The sequence below is a fragment of the Xenopus laevis genome, chromosome 1S, assembly GCF_017654675.1.
Source record: "Xenopus laevis strain J_2021 chromosome 1S, Xenopus_laevis_v10.1, whole genome shotgun sequence".
Classification (NCBI taxonomy): domain Eukaryota; kingdom Metazoa; phylum Chordata; class Amphibia; order Anura; family Pipidae; genus Xenopus; species Xenopus laevis.
The window spans coordinates 201,427,109-201,449,841 of NC_054372.1; the positions used below are offsets into that span (position 1 = coordinate 201,427,109).

Here is a 22,733-nt window from a genome sequence, read left to right on the forward strand (position 1 = left end):
CATCCCGCTGGCGATTATTCATTATAGCCGGGGGGAAGGTAGGGGAAGGCAGTCCTTAAATAAGGACAGACGGGCAGATTCGGGGAGATTAGCCGCCCCCGCGACAAATCACCTCTTCTTCGGGGCGACTAATCTCACCAAATCTGCTCGTGTTTCCTTAACCCTAAAGGTGAACCACCCCTTTAACTAAATCCAGACATGGCAGTAAGATCACTGCAATAATGGACAAAAAACAAATCAACCCCAAATATGTCAGTTAGATGATTGCAGAAAAAGGAGAGACTGAAAGCATTTGCTGGCAGAATATAAGAGCCTTCTTTCTTAGTGCTGCCATACTGCTTGCTGGCTCCTGCCTCCTGCAGAGCTCAAACTCCCTAAATGATTCAAGATGGACGTCAGTTCCACAGTGGAACACACGGCCATCTTTAAACCATTTCATCCTAAGGAGAGAGTTTTTGGGCAGTGAGCAGCCAGCAGGGCCCAACAGAACCAAGAGAGATGAGGGAGTGTCACGATCGCCGCCCGGAGCAGGACCAGGAGCTCCGGGCGGCGCAACTACCTCTTCCGACGCCGCTCCCAAAATGGCGGCGCCCATGGCCGCCACGTGGGTAGCGGCGCAGAGACGCCTGCGCGCAAGTGCGCAGGCGTGAAGACATCACAACGGCGCGACGGACGCAGGCGCAGCGCTTCGGTCGCAGACGTGCTGACGCCGACGCAAGGGCGCCAAAAATCCCCTTTAAAAGGACGCCTGAGGCGCCAAGATGGCGCCCGAAAATAGGATCTTGTTCCTGAGTAGATTCCTGGGTTCCCTGTTGCTATTGCTGTTATCCCTGAGGATATTCTTGATTGATCTCTTGTTGTTGACCCCCTGCCTGGACTTTGGACTCTGTTTGTATTCTGCCTGCCTTTTGACCTGTTGCCTGAACTCTATTACCCCTTCTGCTTAATCCCTGGATACCACGATCCTGATCCCTCCTGAGGGGCTTCCTCCTAGATCCAGACAACCTCCCCAGAGGGAACTCCAAGTTCCCTGACATTATTTTCGGGCCATGGATCCCACTGAGGAAGCTCAGCCTGATTTCGGCAGGGCCTTTCGGGGCCTGCATTCCTGCATGGAGGCGTATGAAGCCCGGCAGAATTACGTGGGACACACGCTGGAGGCGATCCTGGAAAAGCTCTCCTTGTTGACACCAGCGACCCCCCTGCCGGCACCTCCTCCGCAAGCGGCTGCTGCCATGGCTACCCAGTCTTCCACTTCTGGTGCACATACTCCTGCTCCGCCTCTCTACGATGGCGATCCTCAAGCCTGTCGAGGATTCGTGAATCAGTGCCAGATTCGATTTGCCCTACACCCCACTGAATTTGACTCTGAACGTGCCAAGGTGGGGTTTGTGATTACTCGTCTGGCAGGGAAAGCTCTCGAGTGGGCATCTCCACACTGGGAGAAGCAGTCCCCACTGATGGATGACGCAGAAGCATTTCTCAAAGAATTTCAAAAAATTTTGATGCTCCCGGCCGGGTGACATCCGCTGCTTCCCGTCTGTTCCAAATCCGCCAAGGGAGTCGCAGTGTAGCGGAGTATGCTATTGAATTCCGTACACTTGCTGCTGAGACTCGTTGGAACAACGACGCATACCATACTGCATTTTATAATGGTCTCTCCCTCCGCATCAAAGATGACCTGGTCTCCCGTGAATTACCCACGCAAGTTGAAGACCTCATCGCCTTGGCTGTTAAGGTGGACACTCTTCTGAGAGAGCATCAAACCCTGAGAGATCGTGTCAGGAAGTTTCAACCCACGTTGGCACCCCGCTTCCAGAGGCCTCTCCTGCAGGCTCCTGTCACCCCGCCTGCCCAAGCATCCATTTCTCTCCAGGAGGAACCCATGCAAGTGGGAAGAACTCGCCTCACTGAACAAGAGAGACTCCGCAGACGGATGTCAGGCCTGTGTCTGTATTGTGGCGGACATTCCCACTTCGCCAATGCCTGTCCTGCAAAGGCTAAGAGTTTTGTACCCCGAGGTATGTCTATGGTAACTCATGTAGGGGGCACTACTCAAAAGTCTCAGGGGAAGACCCAAGGAAACTCACACAGGTTTCTCCTTCCCTTCCAGATTCGTCTGACTGATAAGACCGTCTTCGGGAATGCTTTCCTCGATTCCGGAGCCGGGGGTAACTTCATGGACGCTCTCTTTGCTAAGTACATGGGAATCCCCCTATTTCCGTTGCCTTCTCCCATGAGGATTGTCGCCATAGATGATAAACCCCTGGAGTCTGTACTCACGATGACCACTGGCGAACTACTTGTGCAGGTTGGGACCCTGCATAAAGAGAGACTTTCGTTTCTTATTATCTCTTGTCCCGCTGTTCCTGTTGTTTTGGGTCTCCCCTGGCTGCGCCTGCACAATCCCACCATAGACTGGTCCACAGGGCAGGTTTCTCGTTGGAGCCCATTCTGCCTACAGCATTGCCTTCCTGCTAAACCCCTCAAGAAGGTAACTATCTCCTCAACCGAGTTAAAGTCTCTTCCCTCCTGTTATAAAGAATTCTCCGATGTGTTCTGTAAGAAGTCTGCGGAATTCCTTCCTCCACATCGCTCTTACGACTGTCCTGTCGAACTCCTGCCAGGAGCCATGCCCCCCAGAGGCCGCACTTACCCTCTCTCTCCTGCTGAGACTACCGCAATGAAGGAATACATCCAAGAAAATCTCCAGCGGGGGTTTATCCGCCCTTCTACCTCTCCTGCAGGGGCTAGGTTTTTCTTCGTGGAGAAGAAGGACGGAGGCCTTCGACCATGCATAGACTACCGGGGCCTGAATAAAATCACTGTAAAAAACAGGTACCCTCTGCCCTTGATCGTAGAGCTCTTCGACCAGCTGAAGGGGGCGAAGATATTCTCTAAGTTGGATCTCCGGGGGGCGTACAACCTCATTCGCATCCGTGAGGGTGATGAATGGAAGACGGCTTTCAACACTCGTGACGGGCACTATGAATATCTCGTTATGCCCTTCGGCCTTTGCAATGCCCCTGCCGTCTTCCAGGAGTTTGTTAACGATGTGTTCCGGGATCTCCTAGGAAGGTTCGTAGTCGTGTACCTGGACGACATCCTGATCTTTTCTAAAGACCTAGAAAGCCATCGCTCCCAGGTGAAGGAGGTACTCTCTCGTCTGAGGAAGAACTCTCTCTTCGCCAAGTTGGAGAAGTGCGTCTTCGAGGTGTCCAAGATCCCCTTCCGAGGATACATTATCTCTCCTGAGGGATTTGAGATGGATCCCGTGAAAGTGTCTGCCATCCAGGAGTGGCCTCTCCCGCTGAGTACCAAGGCAATCCAGAGATTTATTGGATTTGCTAACTACTATCGGCAGTTCATCCGGGGGTTCTCTTCCCGCATTGCACCTATCCTGGCCCTCATCCGGAAAGGGGGTAAACCCAGCTTGTGGCCTCCATCTGCCATTGAAGCTTTTCAGTCCTTGAAAGAGGCCTTCACGTCCGCTTCTGTCCTCCGACACCCCAATCCCGAACTACCCTTCTGCATCGAAGTTGATGCTTCTGAAGTCGGAGCCGGAGCCATCCTGTCTCAGAGACACCCCGCTGATGGGAAGTTGCACCCCTGTGCTTATTTCTCCAAGAAGTTCTCGTCCGCAGAGCAGAACTACGATGTCGGGAACCGAGAACTCTTGGCTGTTAAACTTGCCCTTGAAGAGTGGCGTCACCTCCTGGAGGGTTCTCTGATTCCTGTTCAGATTTACACCGATCATAAGAATCTCGAGTTCATCCAGTCCCTCAAGAGGCTAAACCCCAGACAAGCAAGGTGGGCTCTCTTCTTCTCTCGATTTAATTTTATCTTGTCTTATCGCCCAGGCTCCAAGAATCAGAAGGCCGATGCCTTGTCTCGTAGCTTCACTCCGGTGGACCGCTCTCCTGAGAGACAAGAGCCAATCATCCCTCCAGTCAAGATTATTGCCTCCCTGTATCCACAGTTTGCCGACCAAATCCTTGCTGGTCAGTCTTCTGCTCCTTCTGATACACCCATTGGAATGGCATTTGTTCCTCCTGAGCTGCGTCTGCCTATCCTGCAACAGACCCATTGCTCCAGGCAAGCCGGACACCCTGGCCCAGCTAAGACTCTTGAACTCTTACGACGCCTGGTTTGGTGGCCTGATATCCGCAAAGATGTGAAGGACTTTGTTGCTGCTTGTAATGTTTGTGCCACATCTAAGTCAAGCCACTCTCGCCCCAGTGGGTTACTACAGCCTTTGCCGGTTCCTTCCCATCCCTGGACCCACCTGTCCATGGACTTCATTGTCGAACTTCCTCCCTCTTGTGGGAACACTGTGATCTGGGTTGTCATTGATCGATTCTCCAAAATGGCCCATTTCATCCCCCTGAAGAAGTTGCCCTCTGCGGTGGAGTTGTCCCAGCTATTTATCCAGTACATTGTTTATCCAGTCCGCCTGCATGGTTTCCCGGTGGAGATCGTCTCCGATAGAGGCACCCAGTTTACTGCCAAATTCTGGCGTTCACTATGCAAAGACTTGGGAATTGTTCTTCAGTTTTCATCTGCATACCATCCGCAGACGAATGGGGCAGCTGAACGTGTCAACCAAGCCCTGGAACAGTTCCTGAGGAACCACGTATCCCTCTGCCAGGATGACTGGTCTGATCTCCTCCCATGGGTGGAATTCGCTCATAATAATGCTTGTCATTCCTCTACAGGAAGATCTCCGTTCATGTCGGTGTATGGGCAGCATCCTCAAGCTTTTCCCCAAGACTTTGTGCTATCTGACGTCCCGGCTGCTGACGATTCCGCAGCCCATATGTCTGCTATTTGGGCTGCTACTAAGTTGAACCTAGAGAAGAGCGCTCTTGTTCATAAGACTTTCGCGGATCGTCGTCGAAGATCCTCTCCTCCCTACAAGGTGGGTGATAATGTCTGGCTCTCTTCCAGGAATATCCGGTTGAAGATACCATCTCCCAAGTTGGGTCCAAAATTCGTGGGTCCATTTCCCATCTTGGAGATAATCAACCCTGTGGCTGTCAGACTCCAGCTTCCACCAGAGATAAGAATCCCCAACGTGTTCCACGTGTCTCTGGTGAAACCCGCCATCACCAACCGGTTCTCTGGCGGTCAATCTCCTCCTCCTGCCATCTCTGTGGAGGGTCAACTCGAGTACGAGGTGGAGAAAATCCTAGACTCCAGGATCTCCAGAGGGTCCCTTCAGTACCTCATTCAGTGGAGGGGCTTTGGCCCTGAAGAATGCTCCTGGGAAGGACACCGTGATGTTCACGCTCCTCGTCTGGTGAGGGATTTTCACGCCAAGTTTCCCCAGAAGCCTTGTCCCGGTGGTCCTGAGGCCCCCCGTGAGGGGGGGGTACTGTCACGATCGCCGCCCGGAGCAGGACCAGGAGCTCCGGGCGGCGCAACTACCTCTTCCGACGCCGCTCCCAAAATGGCGGCGCCCATGGCCGCCACGTGGGTAGCGGCGCCGGCGCAGAGACGCCTGCGCGCAAGTGCGCAGGCGCGAAGACATCACAACGGCGCGACGGACGCAGGCGCAGCGCGTCGGTCGCAGACGTGCTGACGCCGACGCAAGGGCGCCAAAAATCCCCTTTAAAAGGACGCCTGAGGCGCCAAGATGGCGCCCGAAAATAGGATCTTGTTCCTGAGTAGATTCCTGGGTTCCCTGTTGCTATTGCTGTTATCCCTGAGGATATTCTTGATTGATCTCTTGTTGTTGACCCCCTGCCTGGACTTTGGACTCTGTTTGTATTCTGCCTGCCTTTTGACCTGTTGCCTGAACTCTATTACCCCTTCTGCTTAATCCCTGGATACCACGATCCTGATCCCTCCTGAGGGGCTTCCTCCTAGATCCAGACAACCTCCCCAGAGGGAACTCCAAGTTCCCTGACAGGGAGCATCAACAGTCCAGTATAGGAGCCAGTGAGTGGGGTCACCTGTTTGACGACAGGATTTTACCTCCCAAAATTTGAACATTTTCTGTGGCGGGAAGTACAGCAAAGATTTATTGGCCACATCCACTTTGTGGAAATAACCCTTTATACCACACCATATATTTATCCCAAAATGTTACCAGATGTGCCAGTATATTTACTACAGAAAATGAGTAACAAGTCCATTAACCCCAGACATGCCAATATAATTACTAGAAAAAATAATTAATCATTTCATTTGTCGATGCCCATGCTTATCTGTCCCACATAGGGTTGCCAAATGGACATTTTTAAGGGGCTGTCGGGTTCAAAACCTCCTGCTTGGTTTTAAAGTGTTAAAAACCAATGAAACATTAGCAAGTGATAGTGAGTAATATGTCCCAGCCCTGCTCTCTGACATTACCAACATCAGGAGAAGCTGCAACTCTGGTCCCACCTCTAATCACTGACTGGCACAGGTAGAATGAGATACACTGTCTCTTTAACCCAAATCTCCCACATTCGGCAGGTGGGAGACTCAGCCCAAAGGACAGTAGAGCATCTGCATTACCTGCAATGGCCGGACCATGGAGTTCCCAGTAAGCCATCTGGGCTTCTGCAGCTGATGGACCAGATGAATAAGTGCAAGCTTCCCGGGTCAGGCCCAGTTATAGTGCATTGCAGGTAAGATCCCATGTTCATTGGGGCTATAGACAGGGTTCTATTCTGGATGATTTGAAGCTGACAAATAGGAAACCCCTTTATAAATACCCTTTAAATGTTACCTAGTGATGTTATTGGACATTATGTGGATTGTAAGCTCTCCGGGGCAAGAATGTCCTCCTTCTGCTGTCTCTACACACTGAGCATTCTGTATGTTCTGTGCATAGTGAAAGTGTTTTGGGTTAAATTTGCAGTGCAGGGATTGGTCGGACGGGGACGCTGCTGGCGCTGGACATATTGCTGAAGAGGGCACGGGCCGAGGGCAAGGTGAATGTCTATGACTGTGCCCTCCAGATGCGCAGGAGACGACCCAATATGATACAGAACCAGGTAAACTGACAGCTTTGTACCTTGTGAGAAGAGAGAAACTATAACAATTAACCCCATGTAACCAAACTGGAAGCTCCTCTGCCCCTTTTATCTGCCAGTGTCACTTATTCCTCTTCTTTTCTTCCCAGTTTAAATGAATCTCCTTGTCACATGATGTCCCCAAACCTCTTCCCCATTACTCTGTGCAGTGACTGAGACGTTTCATTCAGTAAATTAAATCATTGTGGTTCCAAAAATAAACCTTTTAGTTGAGCCTGTAGGACTGGCCAGCCAAGTGCATGGGAACAACTCTTGTACTTCTTGCAGGAGTCGCATTCAGCTGTATCATCGTTTATTTTCTTTTTCCCACATTTGAAAATGCAAATTAGGTTTCAGGTTGAGTTGTGTATTTAGGCAAAGGCCAATGAGTTGAGAGTCTCTTTGGTTACACATTGCAGGGTCAGTACATGTTCCTGTATGACGTGTTGCTGGAGACACTTGTGTGCAGTTCCACCAGTCTGCCAGTAGAGGGAGTCCTGACTCACATGCGCCACATGCAGACCCTGGATCCTGGAACCAACACATCCGGCTTCACCAGGGAATTCCAGGTTGGTAGATCCTTCATTTGCTATTTCTCATTGGCCCCTGTGCCCCACCCCCTATACTTACTGTGTCAGATGGGGGCGCTGTGCAGAGATACCTCTGTTTTTCTTTTTCACTTGTTCCAACTGTAGCTAGAAACTTATTACATTCTTGAGAGGTACCTCGAGATACACACACATACCTGGGATGTACCTCAAGATACACACCCAACATATACTATGGAAGTACCTCTGATACCCACCCAACATATACTATGGAAGTACCTCTGATACCCACCCAACATATAGTATGGAAGTACCTCTAGATACCCACCCAACATATACTATGGAAGTACCTCTAGATACCCACCCAACATATACTATGGAAGTACCTCTAGATACCCACCCAACATATACTATGGAAGTACCTCTAGATACCCATCCAACATATACTATGGAAGTACCTCTAGATACCCACCCAACATATACTATGGAAGTACCTCTAGATACCCACCCAACATATACTATTGAAGTACCCCTAGATACCCACCCAACATATACTATTGAAGTACCCCTAGATACCCACCCAATATAGACTATTGAAGTACCTCTAGATACCCACCCAACATATACTATGGAAGTACCTCTAGATACCCACCCAACATATACTATGGAAGTACCTCTAGATACCCACCCAACATATACTATGGAAGTACCTCTAGATACCCACCCAACATATACTATGGAAGTACCTCTAGATACCCACCCAACATATACTATGGAAGTACCTCTAGATACCCACCCAACATATACTATGGAAGTACCTCTAGATACCCACCCAACATATACTATGGAAGTACCTCTAGATACCCACCCAACATATACTATGGAAGTACCTCTAGATACCCATCCAACATATACTATGGAAGTACCTCTAGATACTCACCCAACATATACTATGGAAGTACCTCTGATACCGACCCATATACAGGGGGGGTATTAGAGTCAGAAATGGGCACTAATTTAATAATATATATATTTATATTTATAACAACATTTCAGAAGCCTCACACATTTTGTGCCGGGTGCATCAGTGGCCTTGTGCCCATTTCCCATCATTGTGACTTTCCATGTGAGGGGCACCTGGACAACATCTGTAATTTGGGGGGGGGTTGTACCTACTTCCTGGCTCCCCACTGTTTTGTTCATCACATGTTAACCCTTTCAGGCTGTGGAGAAACTAACAGAACTGTATAGAATCTGCTCGTACAGAGAAGCCCATGAGAATCACTGCAAGAATCTTCATCCCGACATCATTCCAGGTCATTCCATTAGTCTTGATCCCTATAATCCTTACAGTGGTACCCCAACTTTGTCTTTCTCTTGTAGGCACTGAAATGCAGCACTTTATGTAGAAACCCTCAGTACAGCTGCCCCACTGCGCCCCTAGTTCTCTAATGTCAATGCCCCAAACAAATCATTACTGATGCAACTGACCAATGAGAATGCTGCTTCCCAGCGGCCATCTTGCTCTTATGCTACATGGGGAGATGTGGCCCCAAGATATGACATTGGAATGAGGCATCAGAAGGGACGACACTCTGCTGTTTACTTGTTCTGGGATAAAGAAGCCACGTTTAACCCTTCGAGTTGCAGGAACAAAGAACAGATTCACACAGATCAGCTGGAATTCTAATTGGAGGGTTCCTTTCCATATTAATAGCGACACTGACCCTGGAGAGACGGGGAAACGTTTTATTAAAGGGTTGTTCACCTTTGAGTTAACTGTTAGTATGATGTAGAGAGGGATATTCTGAGACAATTTGTAATTGGTTTTCATTTTTTATTATTTGTGCATTTTGAGTTGTTTAGATTTTTATTCAGCAGCTCTCCAGTTCCATCAATTCCATCAATCTGGTTGCTAGGGTGCAAATTCCCCTAGCAACCATGCACTGATTTATTAAGAGACCAGAATATGAATAGGAGAGGCCTGAATAGAAAGATGAGTAATACAATTTAGCAATTACAATATATTTGTAGCCTTACAGAGCATTTGTTTATAGATGGGGTCAGTGACCCCCATTTGAAAGCTGGACAGAGTCAGAATAAGAAGCCAAATAATTAAAAAACTATTAAAAATAAATAATGAAGACAAATTAAAAAGTTGATTAGAATTGGCCATTCTATAACATACTAAAAGTTAACTTGAAGGTGAACCACCCCTTTAATCAATATTTACAACATGAATGGTGCTGAACTACAGCTCCCAACATTCCTTAACCTTGATAAAATGTTAAATATATTGTGGTTTTGGCAGTGCAAGAATAATGGGTAAAGTATGGGGGAACAGCAGTGTTTATCTTCCCTTTAATGGGTAGGTAAATGGGTAGGTCAATAGGTAGGTTAATGGGTAGTTCAAAATTTATAAACAGCCCTATAAAATTGGGGTGTGACTGTATTTCACCTAAATAAAAAATCCCATTATACTGTGCTGCCTAAGGGAAACCATATGGCAGCTCCAACCCAAATCTATGTCTATAGATACTGAAGGAAGGAATGTTCCATGTACAGGATAATCTCCTCCCTCTCCCTGTACCATTCTGGGTGTGGCCTGTTTGTATCAGTTCCTGATTGGCTGTCACGTATATAACAATAACTTCTGCACCCTCAGGTGATCACTGTCGTCCAATCCTAATGTCTGTGATGGACCAACATGGCGCCCCTGGTTACATCAATGCTGTGTTTATAAATGTAAGTATATTGTACAGTTATTATATTCTATATAATGTCCCGCCCCAGAGGGACCCTAAATACCCACGTATTCATTTGTCCCCCTGCCAATAGCCTCTGGGACAGACAAGAAGTGCCCCTGGGGTGGGATAAACCAGACACAGCCTCCAATAAACCAAATAACTTGTTATCTAGTGAAAGAGAAAGTTAAACCAGACACAATAGGAGTTATTTTCTTCAGGGAAATATTCCCAGTGGCCTCCAGTTCTACTTCCTGGACCCCATTATAGTAGTAATCTTACTGGTATGTCTGTGGCTAATGTGCTCACAATCCATGTACTGCAGTCATCTTACTGGTATGTCTGGGCTTATAGTGGCCCACAGGGGCCCAGGTAGCCTAGTCCAACACTGGCCACTGACCTCCAGGCTCCCACATCATGTCCTGTTATGACCAACTCATGCCCCATTGGCCAAGACTCCGCTCCATTACTCACTGATCACACCCCTTGCTCAGCCTTATAGTTACTCGCCCCATTTAACAGTAATAACGAGTATTCCCAGAAATAAGTTTAGGGTCACTAACGACCATCTGGAAGAATGGAAATATTCTGTATTGTGGGTAGATAATAGGGCGACTCTGCTATAATATATATATTTATGTCCCTATAACCTTCTATACTGGGGCCTTCACTTCTCATGGGCCTGTCCATTGGTTCTGGTGACCAGTCATGTGACACTGTGCTGTATTTATAAGTTATATATTATATTGTTTGTCTGGTACATAATACTGATCACACGGATGTATAAAGTGCTGTTAAGGAGTCACATAAAATGCATAAAAGTACAATATACTGTAAATGACAGTACAATATACTATAACAGTAGAATATATAAAAGTACACAATAAATACAATAAATATACACAGTACACAGAACTCATATAAGGACACAGAGCTTAAGTGTTATGGGGTAAGGGACACAGTAGCAAGTAGGTCCCTACCCAATAGAGCTTACAGTCTAAGTGTTTAAGTCACATGTTTGAGAACCCCTGGTGCCCATATATGTGTTTTAGGGGGCACCCCAGAACCTAATGCACAACCATCTCTGGATGGACCCTGGGGGCATCTGTACCAATGTTCTGTCTTTCCCTTGAAACCCCGTGTTCCTTGCGTGTTCCTTTCATGTTCCCCATTTTCCCCCAGTCCAACAGCCAAGAGGATCAGTTCATTGTCACTCAGCTCCCCAAATTGGAGACACTGCCGGATCTCTGGTCCCTGGTGTGGGATTACAGATGCACCTCCATCATTGTGATGCACCCGGCGCAGGACATACGGCGGGTTAGTGGCACCTTCAGTTTATACAGAAGAGTTTATATACAGTTTATACAGAGTTTCTATACAGTTTATACAGAGTTTATATTATACAGTTTATATAGAAGAGTTTCTATACAGTTTATACAGAGTTTCTATACAGTTTATATAGAAGAGTTTCTATACAGTTTATACAGAGTTTATATTATACAGTTTATATAGAAGAGTTTATATACAGTTTATACAGAGTTTATATTATACAGTTTATACAGAGTTTATATTATACAGTTTATACAGAAGAGTTTATATACAGTTTATACAGAGTTTATATTATACAGTTTATACAGAGTTTATATACAGTTAATACAGAGTTTCTATACAGTTTATACAGAGTTTATATTATACAGTTTATACAGAGTTTCTATACAGTTTATACAGAGTTTCTATACAGTTTATACAGAGTTTATATACAGTTTATACAGAGTTTCTATACAGTTTATACAGAGTTTCTATACAGTTTATACAGAGTTTCTATACAGTTTATACAGAGTTTCTATACAGTTTATACAGAGTTTCTATACAGTTTATACAGAGTTTCTATTATACAGTTAATACAGAGTTTATATACAGTTTATACAGAGTTTCTATACAGTTAATACAGAGTTTATATACAGTTTATACAGAGTTTATATACAGTTTATACAGAGTTTCTATACAGTTTATACAGAGTTTCTATACAGTTTATACAGAGTTTATATACAGTTAATACAGAGTTTATATACAGTTTATACAGAGTTTATATACAGTTTATACAGAGTTTATATTATACAGTTTATACAGAGTTTATATACAGTTTATACAGAGTTTCTATACAGTTTATACAGAGTTTATATACAGTTTATATACAGTTTATATACAGTTTATACAGAGTTTATATTATACAGTTTATACAGAGTTTCTATACAGTTTATACAGAGTTTATATACAGTTTATACAGAGTTTATATTGTACAGTTTATACAGAGTTTCTATACAGTTTATACAGAGTTTCTATACAGTTTATACAGAGTTTCTATACAGTTTATACAGAGTTTATATTGTACAGTTTATACAGAGTTTCTATACAGTTTATACAGAGTTTCTATACAGTTTATACAGAGTTTATATACAGTTTATACAGAGTTTATATACAGTTTATACAGAGTTTCTATACAGTTTATACAGAGTTTCTATACAGTTTATACAGAGTTTATATACAGTTTATACAGAGTTTCTATACAGTTTATATTATACAGTTTATACAGAGTTTATATACAGTTTATACAGAGTTTCTATACAGTTTATACAGAGTTTATATACAGTTTATACAGAGTTTCTATACAGTTTATACAGAGTTTCTATACAGTTTATACAGAGTTTCTATACAGTTTACAGTTTCTATACAGTTTATACAGAGTTTCTATACAGTTTATACAGAGTTTCTATTATACAGTTAATACAGAGTTTATATACAGTTTATACAGAGTTTCTATACAGTTAATACAGAGTTTATATACAGTTTATACAGAGTTTATATACAGTTTATACAGAGTTTCTATACAGTTTATACAGAGTTTCTATACAGTTTATACAGAGTTTATATACAGTTAATACAGAGTTTATATACAGTTTATACAGAGTTTATATACAGTTTATACAGAGTTTATATTATACAGTTTATACAGAGTTTATATACAGTTTATACAGAGTTTCTATACAGTTTATACAGAGTTTATATACAGTTTATATACAGTTTATATACAGTTTATACAGAGTTTATATTATACAGTTTATACAGAGTTTATATTATACAGTTTATACAGAGTTTATATACAGTTTATACAGAGTTTATATTGTACAGTTTATACAGAGTTTCTATACAGTTTATACAGAGTTTCTATACAGTTTATACAGAGTTTCTATACAGTTTATACAGAGTTTATATTGTACAGTTTATACAGAGTTTCTATACAGTTTATACAGAGTTTCTATACAGTTTATACAGAGTTTATATACAGTTTATACAGAGTTTATATACAGTTTATACAGAGTTTCTATACAGTTTATACAGAGTTTCTATACAGTTTATACAGAGTTTATATACAGTTTATACAGAGTTTCTATACAGTTTATACAGAGTTTCTATACAGTTTATACAGAGTTTCTATACAGTTTATACAGAGTTTCTATACAGTTTATACAGAGTTTCTATTATACAGTTAATACAGAGTTTATATACAGTTTATACAGAGTTTCTATACAGTTAATACAGAGTTTATATACAGTTTATACAGAGTTTATATACAGTTTATACAGAGTTTCTATACAGTTTATACAGAGTTTATATACAGTTTATACAGAGTTTATATTATACAGTTTATACAGAGTTTATATACAGTTTATACAGAGTTTCTATACAGTTTATACAGAGTTTATATACAGTTTATATACAGATTATATACAGTTTATACAGAGTTTATATTATACAGTTTATACAGAGTTTCTATACAGTTTATACAGAGTTTATATACAGTTTATACAGAGTTTCTATACAGTTTATACAGAGTTTATATTGTACAGTTTATACAGAGTTTCTATACAGTTTATACAGAGTTTATATACAGTTTATACAGAGTTTCTATACAGTTTATACAGAGTTTATATTGTACAGTTTATACAGAGTTTCTATACAGTTTATACAGAGTTTCTATACAGTTTATACAGAGTTTCTATACAGTTTATACAGAGTTTATATACAGTTTATACAGAGTTTCTATACAGTTTATACAGAGTTTCTATACAGTTTATACAGAGTTTATATACAGTTTATACAGAGTTTCTATACAGTTTATACAGAGTTTCTATACAGTTTATACAGAGTTTCTATACAGTTTATACAGAGTTTCTATTATACAGTTAATACAGAGTTTATATACAGTTTATACAGAGTTTCTATACAGTTAATACAGAGTTTATATACAGTTTATACAGAGTTTATATACAGTTTATACAGAGTTTCTATACAGTTTATACAGAGTTTATATACAGTTTATACAGAGTTTATATACAGTTTATACAGAGTTTATATACAGTTTATACAGAGTTTATATACAGTTTATACAGAGTTTATATACAGTTTATACAGAGTTTCTATACAGTTTATACAGAGTTTCTATACAGTTTATACAGAGTTTCTATACAGTTTATACAGAGTTTCTATTATACAGTTAATACAGAGTTTATATACAGTTTATACAGAGTTTCTATACAGTTAATACAGAGTTTTATACAGTTTATACAGAGTTTATATACAGTTTATACAGAGTTTCTATACAGTTTATACAGAGTTTATATACAGTTTATACAGAGTTTATATACAGTTAATACAGAGTTTCTATACAGTTAATACAGAGTTTATATACAGTTTATACAGAGTTTATATACAGTTTATACAGAGTTTCTATACAGTTTATACAGAGTTTATATACAGTTAATACAGAGTTTCTATACAGTTAATACAGAGTTTATATTATACAGTTAATACAGAGTTTCTATTATACAGTTAATACAGAGTTTCTATTATACAGTTAATACAGAGTTTCTATTATACAGTTAATACAGAGTTTCTATTATACAGCACATAGTTACACAGTAGTTTAGGTTGAAGAAAGACACAAGTGAGATGTGTGTAACTGTAGTGGATCCAGAGGAAGGAGACAGAAAACAACAGATGCCTCATTACACTGGGATACAGGTGTGTCTGTGAGCGCCAGATGCATCAATTCAACTCTTCTGTCCCCAGTTATTATTGGTCACACACATGTATCTCTGACATCTCTTTCCCCACAGCTTTGTCCGCACTTCTGGCCGGTGTCTGGGGAATCAACTTACAGCAACTTCCAGGTCAAGAAGATTTCCAGCCTAAGAGACAGCGGCTTCTCTGGGGCGACACTTCACTTGCAGCATAAGAAAGAGGTGAGCGGTGCAAACAAAGAATGGGGATGGGGGTATATGGGGTAACGGGTATATATACAGTATACAGCAGTACTTATATACACAGCACCAGGGTGAGGAAGTCAAATTGCCATCAATGTCTCTGTGCCGAGTACAAAACAAAAACTGTGGGACCGTGTTAGCCAATAGCACAAATAACAAATAAATACAAAAATGATACCTATGTAGCGCTGTAATACATTGAGTGGAACCGTCTCTATAATCAGCTTACTTTCAAATATATTTGTGCCACGGTTGAGACGGATTTTCTCAGGTGCAAGCCCTCGCAACAGTGTGGAGGCAGGGTGTAGTGCAACTGTAACAATGTGCTAATGCACAAGAAATGGGCGCCAGTGGTTTACAGCACAATCCACAATGGAGTTCATAGGACATATAGTACATATAGTACAAAGGATAGCACATATACTCACAGCACTAAAGAACAGCTAGATCCCTGCAGGCAAGGGGAAGTTACAGCAGTAGTTAAGCAGCAATTGAGAAGCTACTCCCAGCTTTCAGCCTGTACCCTAAGTGGAACCCAGGAGAAATTCTATCATCCCTAAGTCTATGCACTTCGTTCCTACTTCTGGGTTATCAGTATGCGGGATCTGAATCCCTTGTCGGAGTATAGCTATCCACTTTACTAGGGCCTAAGCTCCTAGGTTCCACTGCCCATTCCCTACCTGCCTGCTGGGTAAGGGCTAAAGCAATGGACCCAGAGCACATGGTTTCCTAGACCTTTATACTGTAGCACAGTGCCATCTACAGTACACTGTGAGAACTACAGGGGCTTACATAAGCAGAGCAAGGGCACAAGTCCCCATCAGGACCCATTTAGGTATCTAGAACCTTAAGGATGTGCCTGCCAATATTATGTGAGGGTGTCTAAATTGTCACATCCCTGCACCTATATGGGCTACCAATAAAAATACATTGCAAGCCACTCAGCAGAGACATTACAGGGAGTTGCTGTAGGTTTTGCGCACTTTAGTTTATTTCAGCAGGAAAATGTAAAGTTAGTGTGTCTCACAATGTAAGTGCGGCGGTGCCATGTAGTGTTGGGTAGTTTGTTCAACTGAACTGCAGAACTGCAGCTCCCATACTGTAAGTACAGTCTTTGTGTAAGAGCGTTGCATGCTGGGAATAAGTTTATTATGCTGGGAATAAGTTTATTATGCTGGGGACCCGGTACCATATCATGGTGGGGTTTCCTATTCTAGTGAACAGTAGGCAACATTGAGGGAGAGGGATACCCTGTGCCACCTAAAACTGTCACTCCTGCTCTCTGTCAGCCCATCCTTGAGGTGCAGCTGTGGCATCTGGACTCTTGGCCTAAAGACAAACCTGTTCCACAGAACCCGGGGGCCATCATTAGCCTCATTGGCAAAGTGGAGCGGCTGCAGCAGCAGGACAAAGAGAGTCATGTACTTGTGATCTGTAGGTAAGTACCCCAGCAGGGGGCAAGAGAGGTTTATTCTAGTGATCTGCAAGTACCACAGGGAATAGAGAGCTGAATCACATTTTTGGATGGCAACCATAAGCCAGAGCCACTGATGCCCCCTCCTACTGCAGTCAATAGAAAATGACCTGCAATACTCACTATATATTCTAAATGCCCCATATATTCTGGTCATTATGTGAAAATATTTAGTAACTAATGAGGATTGTCATGGAGGCGAATAACATCCCATCTCTATATATTCCCAGTGATGGGGCAACCCGGTCGGGGCATTTTCTGTGCTGGAGTTTAATATGTGACCAGATCCGCAGCGATGGATTCCTGGATGTTTCCCAATCAGTGAGATCCCTCAAGAAACGGAGAAGACAACTTATTCCTAATGTAGTAAGTACATACTGTATATATGTGTCCCCTGTATAACCCACCCTGCAGCCTTGTGCCTTTATATGGTCACAGAACAACCCCTATATCCTTATCATTTACAGTAGGGGGTACATTATCCCTTATAATACATGAGTGATACTCAGAGTTCCCTGTATAACTCAGCCTGCAGCCTTGTGCCTTTATATGGTCACAGAACAACCCCTCAGTGACTTCTAATATCCTTATCATTTACAGTAGGGGGTACATTATCCCTTATAATACATGAGTGATACTCAGAGTTCCCTGTATCACTCAGCCTGCAGCCTTGTGCCTTTATATGGTCACAGAACAACCCCTCAGTGACTTCTAATATCCTTATCATTTACAGTAGGGGGTACATTATCCCTTATAATACATGAGTGATACTCAGAGTTCCCTGTATAACTCAGCCTGCAGCTTGTGCCTTTATATGGTCACAGAACAACCCCTCAGTGACTTCTAATATCCTTATCATTTACAAGTAGGGGGTACATTATCCCTTATAATACATGAGTGATACTCAGAGTTCCCTGTATCACTCAGCCTGCAGCCTTGTGCCTTTATATGGTCACAGAACAACCCCTCAGTGACTTCTAATATCCTTATCAATTTACAGTAGGGGTACATTATCCCTTATAATACATGAGTGATACTCAGAGTTCCCTGTAATAACTCAGCCTGCAGCCTTGTGCCTTTATATGGTCACGAGAACAACCCCTCAGTGACTTCCTGAATAATCCTTATCATTTACAGTAGGGGGTATGTATTGTCCCTTATAATACATGAGTGATACTCAGAGTTCCTGTATAACTCAGGCCTGCAGCCTTGTGCCTTTATATGGTCACAGAACACCCCGTCAGTGACTTCTAATATCCTTATCATTTACAGTAGGGGGGTACATTATCCCTTATAATACATGAGTGATACTCAGAGTTCCTGTATCACTCAGCCTGCAGCCTTGTGCTTTATATGGTCACAGACAACCCCTCAGTGACTTCTAATATCCTTATCATTTACAGTAGGGGGTACATTATCCCTTATAATACATGAGTGATACTCAGAGTTCCCTGTATAACTCAGCCTGCAGCCTTGTGCCTTTATATGGTCACAGAACAACCCCTCAGTGACTTCTAATATCCTTATCATTTACAGTAGGGGGTACATGATCCCTTATAATACATGAGTGATAGTATAATTTATAAATAGAACAGTGTATATAAGTGCAGGTCAGTACACACAGTGAATGTATAATGTTCTGCAGGATCAGTACTCGTTCTGTTACTCACTGGCTAAGACTTATTTGGACTCCTTTGAGACCTATGGGAATTTCCAGTAGAATTCCGGAGCTGTTGGACATGGGAGAGAACCAGGAACTGCCGGTCAGTCTGACCTGAGCCGCACTGCTGACATTTAGTTCTGTATATCTAAAATGTTCTGTATATTTCTAACCAATAAGAAATAATATTTCAGAAAATAAAGACATTAAATTATAATAAAGTTATTTTATGGATTTAATTATAAGATGTTGTTAAAGTCTTTAACTAATCAGTGTAATTGTCTCATTAATTCTGTTACATGAACCTTTGATTAAATGAACAGAACCAGATCCAATGGCTGCAGTTCTTCCATATGAATTCTATGAATCCCCCTTATTTATTTATATATAGTGATATATTATAATATCCCCTTATATATTTATATAGTGATCATATCCCCCTTATATATTTATATATAGTGATCATATCCCCTTATATATTTATATATAGTGATCATATCCCATATCCCCTTATATATTTATATATAGTGATCATATCCCCTTATATTTATATATAGTGATCATATCCCCTTATATATTTTATATATAGTGATCATATCCCCTTATATATTTATATATAGTGATCATATCCCCTTATATATTTATATATAGTGATCATATCCCCCTTATATATTATATATAGTGATCATATCCCCCTTATATATTTATATATAGTGATCATATCCCTTATATATTTATATATAGTGATCATATCCCTTATATATTTATATATAGTGATCATATCCCCCTTATATATTTATATATAGTGATCATATCCCTTATATATTTATATATAGTGATCATATCCCCTTATATATTTATATATAGTGATCATATCCCCTTATATATTTATATATAGTGATCATATCCCCTATATATATATATTATATATATAGTGATCATATCCCCTTATATATTTATATATAGTGATATATAGTGATCATATCCCTTATATTTATATATAGTGATCATATCCCCTTATATATTTATATATAGTGATCATATCCCCTTATATATTTATATATAGTGATCATATCCCCCTTATATATTTATATATAATATATATATATATAGTGATCATATCCCCTTATATATTTATATATAGTGATCATATCCCCCTTATATATTTATATATAGTGATCATATCCCCTTATATATTTATATATAGTGATCATATCCCCTTATATATTTATATATAGTGATCATATCCCCTTATATATTTATATATAGTGATCATATCCCCTTATATATTTATATATAGTGATCATATCCCCTTATATATTTATATATAGTGATCATATCCCCTTATATATTTATATATAGTGATCATATCCCTTATATATTTATATATAGTGATATATATATTTATATATAGTGATCATATCCCCTTATATATTTATATATAGTGATCATATCCCCTTATATATTTATATATATAGTGATCATATCCCCTTATATATTTATATATAGTGATCCTATCCCCCTCTGTTTCATTACAAGTGATAGAGGAAAGTCAGATAAAGGAACAATAAGTGGAAGGTTTAGTTTTATTGTCGGCTCAACTCAGTACAAATACACAGTGAGAAGGAATCATGAAGCAATAACAAGACACGTTACATCTCTGTGTGGATAATAAAATATTGCTGATTATCTTTATCAAACTGATTCGGTTCAACCATTACAGATGAATTTATATGTGGAACAAACCAAACACTTGAGATTTGCACTTAGACTCGGCTCAGGGAAAGACCAAGAAACGTGTTTTCAAACGGGGTCCTACTGTTTAACCCTAATTGCTCTTTCCAACGGAGATTTCACAGGGATACAGAGTCCTTTTACAGACATTAGTGGCAGCAGTAAATTGGGACATTAAGTTAGAGAATATGTTATATTGAGTCTTAGACTGCACTTGCAATACCCCCTGTAGAGAAGCAAGATTAAAGGGGAAGCAAACCTTTAAAATAAGTGAATATAAAGCATTTTTGTCATTTACATCCATTATTTATTTTGTTTTTATTCCAAGATATTAAGGGATACATGTACTGTTAATATGAATGAATTTTGTTACAACAGCGCCACCTGCTGGTCAGTTTCCCACCATTCATATGTGTAAGAGATTATCATGGAGTGGAAACACGGCAGAGAAACATAAGGGAGCCATTAAAATGCAGCAAAGTCTCCTTCCATTCTGCAAATGCTGTTAAATACTGTACCTGTGTATCTTCATTTATTGGTCTTACTGAGCTAATCGCATGGGAATGGTGCTTATTAAAGGGGTTGCTGGCCCTTTAACTGGTTCTCTGTGTGTGGCTGAGACATTTACAGGTGATCCTAATGCTCCTGGACTTGAGATTTGCTCCATTACACTGGGTCTCCAACCTCATAGATACACTCCTCTGGGGCATCAGCCTCTGCCTCTGACTTCTCTTCCCATCCCTGAAATACAACAGAAATACATTTGCCCTGACATTATACACTCACATTATAGGGGGCAGTGCTGGGAGGGGCTTATATAGGAGAGCGGAGAGGTGATTGGCTGGCACAGCTAAGCAGGGGTGGAGAGAAGGCAACTCAGGGGAGGAGCTGATGAGACCATGTGACACAGGTGAGGTAGAGCCCCTCCCCTCGGGCCTCCTATCACTATATATAACCCCCCCGGCTTTGATATTTCCAATCTCACATTTGAATCGAGGTGAAACTACAAAACCTCAACTCTAGAGCAGTATATTTTTTATTCACTAATATTTTTTAATCAATTTATTAGAACTTGCGCTTTATTTTTGTTGCTGAATGATTTAATCACCTTAATCTCATAAAGGAAATTGTGAATCGGGTAATGAATTCGATTTTTGCCTAAATGTGAAAAAAAGAACTAGCAGTTTAGATTGAGGCACCAATTATCTTTATTTGCTGATGAATTTAGGTAAAAATTTGTAAGAATTGGGAATTGTTCTCTCCTTTTTCTTGACGGTGTAAATGTTAAGAGGCCCTTAGTTTTTGTTGAACTACACAGTTAAGGGCAGTTTCTGACTGTACAGTTCAACTACACCTCATGTGGGGGTAGAGAGCAGTAAAGAAAGACTGAAGCTTTTTTGGAGCACAAGTCACATGAATGAGGCACTTGGGAAAGTGAGAAAATAAAACTTTCAATTAAATATGAAAAAATCTGTTTGTTTTTTTGAAACTGATTTCAGTGCTGGAATCTGTGGGAGAAGCCTCATTAACAGATGCATTTGTGATAAACATGTGAGGAGGGGCAGTAAGTGCCATATAAGAATAATAAATGGGAAAGGACTTACCTGTCGATACACATTAGAGACTGCGCCTTCTCTCTCAACCTTTCCCACACACCTGTATATAGTGAATATTGTACATCAGAAACACTGTATATACTGTATATACCCCAGTCATGTCTCTTATATACACCTGTTTATAGTGAATATTATCAGAAACACTGTATATACTGGTTTATAGTGAATATTATCAGAAACACTGTATATACTGTATATACCCAGTCACATCTCTTATATAACCTGTTTATAGTGAATAATCAGAAACACTGTATATACTGTATATACCCCAGTCACGTCTCTTATATACACCTGTTTATAGTGAATATTATCAGAAACACTGTATATACTGTATATACCCAGTCACATCTCTTATATACACCTGTTTATAGTGAATATTATCAGAAACACTGTATATACTGTATATACCCCAGTCTTATATACCTGTTTATAGTGAATATTATCAGAAACACTGTATATACTGTATATACCCCAGTCACGTCTCTTATATACACCTGTTTATAGTGAATATTATCAGAAACACTGTATATACTGTCATGTCTCTTATATACACCTGTTTATAGTGAATAATCAGAAACACTGTATATACTGTATATACCCCAGTCATGTCTCTTATATACACCTGTTTATAG

The 22,733-nt window shown here is 41.0% G+C and overlaps 1 protein-coding gene across 1 annotated transcript in view; it reads left to right on the forward strand.

Moving 5' to 3' along the window:
- The window catches only part of LOC121399249 (receptor-type tyrosine-protein phosphatase F-like), a gene marked incomplete at its 3' end in the record, with an annotated part of 42,730 nt that extends 25,393 nt beyond the window's left edge, over positions 1–17,337 (forward strand). Inside the window, exons 15-23 of the mRNA XM_041579296.1 lie at positions 6,460–6,614; positions 6,848–6,983; positions 7,421–7,570; positions 8,772–8,865; positions 10,215–10,294; positions 11,476–11,610; positions 15,471–15,596; positions 16,907–17,055; positions 17,322–17,337. Of these exons, the coding sequence (XP_041435230.1) occupies positions 6,460–6,614; positions 6,848–6,983; positions 7,421–7,570; positions 8,772–8,865; positions 10,215–10,294; positions 11,476–11,610; positions 15,471–15,596; positions 16,907–17,055; positions 17,322–17,337 (1,041 nt within the window). The remainder of the gene's footprint in view (positions 1–6,459; positions 6,615–6,847; positions 6,984–7,420; positions 7,571–8,771; positions 8,866–10,214; positions 10,295–11,475; positions 11,611–15,470; positions 15,597–16,906; positions 17,056–17,321) is intronic.
- Between the last annotated feature and the right edge of the window lie 5,396 nt (positions 17,338–22,733).